The sequence below is a fragment of the Lycium ferocissimum genome, chromosome 5 (genome assembly GCF_029784015.1).
Source record: "Lycium ferocissimum isolate CSIRO_LF1 chromosome 5, AGI_CSIRO_Lferr_CH_V1, whole genome shotgun sequence".
Taxonomy (NCBI): Eukaryota; Viridiplantae; Streptophyta; class Magnoliopsida; order Solanales; family Solanaceae; genus Lycium; species Lycium ferocissimum.
In genome coordinates, this window is record NC_081346.1 from 64,730,038 (window position 1) to 64,737,025 (window position 6,988).

Below are 6,988 nucleotides of genomic sequence, written 5' to 3' on the forward strand. Positions count from 1 at the left end.
TCTTTTATTTTACTTTAAAGTCTTCCACATCTTGGTTAGTTGCTTAACGAAATTTGTTTAATTATATATTCTGGATTTATTATGTCTAATTTACATACAATTTTTTGTTATTTTTCAATATTTTAAGGTTTCTCACCTATAATTTCTATCTCATCTAGTATTTTTATTATATTATCTAATCTTTTTGATTTTTTTATTACTCTATCCTTTTCATCACTTGTCTTAAAATTATATAATTTTCTATGTCTATTAAAGTATAATTTTTTTTTATTAGGTTATCGTCGTCTAGTATTTCTTCTTCTAGAATTAAATTCTTTTTTATTTCTCTTTTGCTTTTACAGCATGTATTGTTGTCTTGACAATCCTTACAATAACTCTCTTCTTTCTTTTGCAGGTTTATTTGGTCTGGAGTAGAGATCTTCTTATGTCTGATTCTAGTTTCAGTTTTATGAGCTTGTACTGGTGTATGAGTAATATTTTTTAGAAAAATTACTCCATCTCTTGTAATCATGCAACTTCCATTGTTATGTAAAATAAAGTCTAACCCGATGACGAAGTCTATATTTATATTCAAGTCTCTTACCCATATTTTATCCATTTTATAACTAGGTTTATAAAATTCTGAACAAGTGTTGATAAAGTTAATGTATGCCTTATGAACATAATGTTTATATATATTATGAGTTTCATCCATTTGCATGGCTGCAACTGGTTTGTCTAGAACTTTTATTAAATTTGGTGGAACTATTTGTTTATTTATTATACATTTAGTACATCCTGAGTCTACTAATGCTAATGTTTCTATTTCATAGTCATCTATTTTAATTCTTGCAAGTATTTTTATAGTTCCTAATTTTTTATTTTCATTACATACTAGGGCTCCGTATGTATACTCATTAGTTCGTTGTTGAATCTTCTGGTATTGTTCTTAGCGGTTGTATATTAGATAGATGTATTTTTTCATCTTCTCTCTATTTGCTTCCTTTTCTTTTCCTTTTTCTAATTTATATAACCTGGTTTTAATTGTTTATTCTAGTTTTTACAATGTCATTATTCTTATACTCATAGTAGGGTCTTTTATTTTTTTTATGTCTTTTTTTTATGGATTTTTGTCTTAAATTCTTTTTACTATGCACATGATACATCCTTTTATAAAATAATTTTTTACATTTTGCTCTTTTCTCTACTAGGAAACCATTTACAAGAGAAACATGCATTACTATCTAAACTTTTATTTCTTTCGAAGTCGTGATTACAGTCTTCTGATATATTTGCTAAATTATCCATTTGAATTGGTTCTAGGTCTAGTTTTTCTAATCCTATCTCATTAATTAATTCTTCTGCTTCTGAGTCTGATGAGTCTGTTTTAATTTTTTCTTCAGTATCTACACTTACTATGGAGTATATACTTTCTGTGTCTGACATATATTCATTTACATTTATTAAGGTTTCTTGAAAGTCTTCAATTAGCTATGAATTTCGTGTCTTATTATTTATTCTTTTTGGACATGTATTTGCTAAGTGTTCCACACTTCCACAAGTAAAACATTCCAGTTTATTTTTATAGTTTCTATCTGTTCTGTATTTTCTTATATGTCTATTTCTGTCTAAATAGGGTTTTTTGGCTGATGATTTTCTAAGATAGTATTTCTTTCTATTGTATTGAGGGTAGTTTCTATTATATTGAGTTCTGTATTTCTTATACCTTTTCTTTTTATAATTGTCTTTATCGTAACTCTGAGTAGTGTATACCACGCTTTTACAAAAATTCATCTCATTTTGTTTTAATTGTTTTTGTATCTGTATATGCGTACATTTTTCTTGTAGTATATCCATTATATGTTGTATTCTATGTCCTATTGACCATTTTAAATTAGGATTTTGTATTACTCCGTCTCTTTTATTCCATCTGTCTTCTATCTCTCTTCCTAGAGCTCCTGGTAGTTTATTAAATAATTTCCTTCCTAGTTCTTGGTCAAAAGCGTTTTCACTAATTGTACAATAATAAAAATAATCATTTAAATTTTTTTTAATATGAAACCAGCTACTTATACTTAAGCTTGTTCTAATTTAATTAAAGCATTTCTTTGTAGTATTACTAATCCACTATTTGGATCTTCTCCGTAATTAAAGTATGTATTTTATTGGTAAAATTGTATGGATTTGCTCCCATGGATACTAAGTATTGGAATTCCATTGGAAAATCTTCCTTATATGCTTCCCATAGAGCTTTAGGCGATTCTTCTAAAAATGTCTCTAAGTATTTATACATAGTTTCGCATCGGTATCATTATAAGTTTTTATATAGTCTGCTACTACTATTCCTTTCCAAAGGTCTATTCTTGAATTTCCATCTTTGTGGATCATGAGTCTTATATTTAATATTTTTCCTTTATTACTTCCTTCTTGGAGAATAATAGGTTCTTCTATGTAGACATTATTTTCCCCACGATGGTTTTATATTTTCTACTGATTCTCGCTGTTCTAAAAACTCTTCTTAGCAGGACATTTCTACAGTAACCTTGTCTATTGTGTATTGTTCTCCTGTTGTTCTTTGAAATGGACTAGAACTAGATGCACTAGATTATATTAATTTTTTTGGCTTATTGTGAGTCTATTTCTTCATCACTATCTTGTATATCTTCTAATATTTTATCGAAAGCGACCGATTTCTCTTGGTGTATATGTTCTACTATATATCCCCAATTATCGGTTCTAGCTTCACATAATTTAAAGTGACTTATAGTTTTCCCTATTGTTAGATCTCCATATATATATATATATATATATATATATATATATATATATATATGACTATCTTTTCTTTAAAATAGAATAGGGCTCTATGTGAAGTTTGGCTTTAGGCCCCTGTGTGTTGTTGAGACAGCCCTGATGCTACCAGATATAACCAATAGTTTAGGAAGCAGGGAAAGGAGGAAAATGAAAACATTACTGCATATAGGATCTGACCAAATGATTTTGGACAAACCTGATACATGGATCTCTTTCTAAAGCAATAATCCTACCATAAGAAGTGTTCCGGATATCTGACGGAAGACCTATACATACAACCAGGCATTAGTTAGCAAACCAAAATAAGGAGACTAACAATCCTTAAGAATAAAACGATATTAGTTCGAAAGACAAAACACTATAATAATAAGAGAATTACAGAAACTCGCAGAGGTGTGTCATGGAATTGGTGGGATGGGAGGCATAATGTACAGAAAGTGATTTGCGAAATAAAGCAAGCCCCAAAAGTAAAGATTTACAAAGCAAGCCGGCGTTATACTCGAAATCCAACGAATCAGACATGCAAACATGAAAGGAAATTTAATGAAAAGGGGAAAGAAAGTGAAGGGACTAACGATTGGTATTTTGCGCTCTTACTCTGTCGGAGGAAGGCAGGTATTGGAAGGACGGGAGTTATTGGGGTTTTTAAGAGGTGACTGTTGGAGTCCAGGGTAAAGCACCGAAATGGTATTCTTTTTATTATTTTCTGTCGGGTTTTTTAAAGTAGAAATTGCAAAAAAAGGAGAAAATTGATAAATGCAAATTCTGGGTTTTTAGAGCGCCATGTCTGCCTGGTTTTTTAAAGTAGAAATTGCAAAAAAAGAGAAAATTGATAAATGCAAATGTTGGGTTTTTAGAGCGCTGTGTCACCGGACCTATATATATATATATATATATATATATAATTTTTTTTTTTTTTGAGTTCTTATATGAATTTCCAATTCCACCTTTGCCGCCGAAATAGTAGGAAAAAAATTAAAATAAATAAAACAAAATATAATCACAAGTGTTAATTTTTCAATATTAGTGCTTGCTGGAGATGCAGAAACTTGGTTATGGCAGCAAAGAAGAAAAGGACAAAGAAGAACTTTCTAAGCTTCTAAAAATTCTTGACAATGAAGTCAAAGACACGAAATTCGTTGGAGGAGATACAGTTGGATTCGTTGATTTTGTGTCCATTCTCGTAACATATTGGCTAGGAGTTATTCAAGAAGCATTGAAAGTTGAAGTATTCACAAATGATGAATTTCCAAATGTATGTGCATGTGCCGAAGAGTTACAAAGCTTCCCAGAGAAAAATTACTTAGAGCTTATAAAGTTGTTTTTGTATTGGGCAATTCATAAAATACAGCTGGATGAATGCCATGATGATACGTGCAATAGATATGATTCAAATACAAATAAGCATTCAGAGCCTCCGGTAGAAGTTTAATGACACCGAAGACACTGAAGGGATCGGTTACTCGTACAAATGAGATAGCACCGGTTGGTAGGCAACGGTCAACCGTTACAAACAGGTCGTCCACCTTCCACCGGGCATTAATAGGCTTTATTGCCCTCTTTATTGTCTATCATTATTGTGGCATTACTACACATTATTAGCAGGGGCACAATTCGTAAAATGTGTACCCCTGGTCCCAAGTATAAATAGAACTTTCATTCCATTGTAAAGGCACGAAATCTAAGGGATATACACGACCTACATTGCACACTTGCATTGTTCTTAATTTTCTTTGCTATTTTAATTCAGATCCAAACTCTACCAGTTCAAAGCTACATTTTACACTTGCATTGTTCTTAAAAAGTTAAGAATAACCTTAGCCTTGATGTAGCTTTTAACTGGTCGAGTTTGAATTCACAAAGCAGAGTTTAAAACTCTATCTTATACCTTTAGGTAGAAGACAAAATTCTGCATTAAGGCAATTTTTTTTTTTTTACTTAGTTGGAATTTTACAAACCTTTGCCTTAGGGTCTAATTGTACCCGAATGGGCCTAATTTTGGGTAAAAGTTTGCCTTAAGGCCTAACTTTTGCCCGAATAAGCCTAACTTTGCTACAAACCTCTGCCTTGCGAAATTCCTTTTTTTTTTTTTTTTTTTTACTGAGCTGGGGTTCGAACCCAGAACCTCGGGGTATTAGGCGAAGGGCTAAAATTAAAGACCACCAGTTTGAGGCGCAAAAATTAAAGACCAATGCCTTTGAAGGGAAATTCGCACAAAAAAATTGGAGTTAATTTCAAGCATGATGATTGAGTTTTATTTATTGTAATATATATATTTTTAATGATAAATATTTAGTCCATTGGATTGAAATAAAAATATATTGAGCATAATATAAATGATGTATTTTGTTTAACCAGATAAATCGTGATAAATTTTTATTTTCAAATTTAATTTGTCTTCGTTGAACGATTTGGGAAAAGCTTTGGAGAAGAAGGAGATTAATAATTCTATATTGTTGTCTCGGTAGAGGCGTGGTATGAAAAAAAATACTCCTACTATAATTCATACGTCCACTCACCTGATTAACTCAACAGATCAAGATGCAGGGGTACCAGGGGTTTAATCCCTGATAATCATAACTTATTATTTGTTCACATGTTTGATATGATCGTTATTTAATGTACAGCTGACCAAGTTGTCATATTGCAAACGTGATATAAAATAATTGGCCAATTTAAAATCAAGTCTGAACTAGTAAAAGAGCCACTAATACAAAAATATATAGTTTGATGGATAATACATGTCTTAATAATGGAAATTCTCAACAGTACGAATAGACAGATATATAAAGGAAAAGTCCCCGAGCGACAGATCTGGCTAGTAGCTCACCCTGGAATTTCTGTCAGGTAACCTCGGAATCACTTGCGAGGACAGGAACTGAAGCCAACAACAAACTTTGCACTCAAGAAAAGCTCAACAAGTGTAGTATGAGTACAAACACACATACTCGTAGGTATCATAGGCGGAACGATTAGTTCACGCATATACATAGACAGAAATTAACAGATAGAATAGATAAACAGTCTACACAACACGCAACAATAACTATCAGGAAAGTCACACCATAATGATAGAGACAATGAATCTCACAACTCAGGTCATAAGCCTAGGTGGAACCTCTAATCCCTAAGTATTGTCAAGTCATTAATTAAGTACTCACAACAATAGTAACTCAGTACATCAACAACCATGATCAATAAGTAATATGACATGCAATGATGCAGTATGAATGTAATAATATGCTATGCAATGCAATGCCCCAAGGCCTACTCTCTGTACTATACACGCATGCATGCTAATAACAGTGTCACAATAGTCATGACCCATTGGGGACCTGCGAAGTCCATGCACCACGCTCGCTCCGATATGTACCTCGGATCATGAGCACTCTCTTCCGCTCCGGTATGTTATCCCGGATGACGGGCACTCTCTTCCGCTTCAATATGTTACCTTGGATCGCCGGCTTTTACGCTTTCCGGCAAGGACCTCAGAGGCTCTACTCTCTCATTTATCATAATTTCAATGCAAACATGACAAGTCAATAACACATGAATATAAAATGTATGCTATGCATAAATTAACCTCATCAATAACACGAATATGTAGAAGCCATAATAATTGCCATGAACGCAAATCATAATTCGGGTTATCAGTATCAAACCTTCCACATTTCATAAGATCAAAAGATAAAGTGATAAATCAAGAACCAGAGAGTGTAACATCAATGCATGGAAATCACAAGTATGACGACAAGCCCACATCAATTACAAGGAAAACACAAGTATGGTGACAAGCCCACATAACATCTGATAATATCAACCTAGTCGGAATACAACTCCACACCATGCCTGAAGGCCTATCATGCTTTTCCCATCAATCACTACTATACATATACGATTCGCTAATCACAGTCTAGACATAAGTAAACCGTAACTTATCTCGAAGTCGAGCAGGTGTCATGAACTAGTCCTCTAGAGCCTAATCCCTTTCGAAGCGCTTCCAAACGATCAAAGTCTAGCAAATTATTGTACTACATTAGATTACGAGGCTAATGATACCCATAAAGCCATAAAACCAACCGAAACCAAAAAAAGACCCTTAAAACAGGACTCCGGGCCCACAAGGGTAAAATACAAATTTTAGCGGAATATAGGTTACCCAAAGTCTAAATTGTCAATACCTCAAATTTCATGC

The 6,988-nt window shown here is 32.8% G+C and overlaps 1 protein-coding gene across 1 annotated transcript; it reads left to right on the forward strand.

Annotated features, from left to right (window-relative positions):
• The first annotated feature begins 3,832 nt into the window (after positions 1–3,832).
• Positions 3,833–4,225, forward strand: LOC132057930 (probable glutathione S-transferase). Its single transcript, XM_059450509.1, has one exon. The coding sequence runs from the start codon at positions 3,833–3,835 to the stop codon at positions 4,223–4,225; it is 393 nt and encodes a 130-aa protein (XP_059306492.1).
• Positions 4,226–6,988: the final 2,763 nt, after the last annotated feature.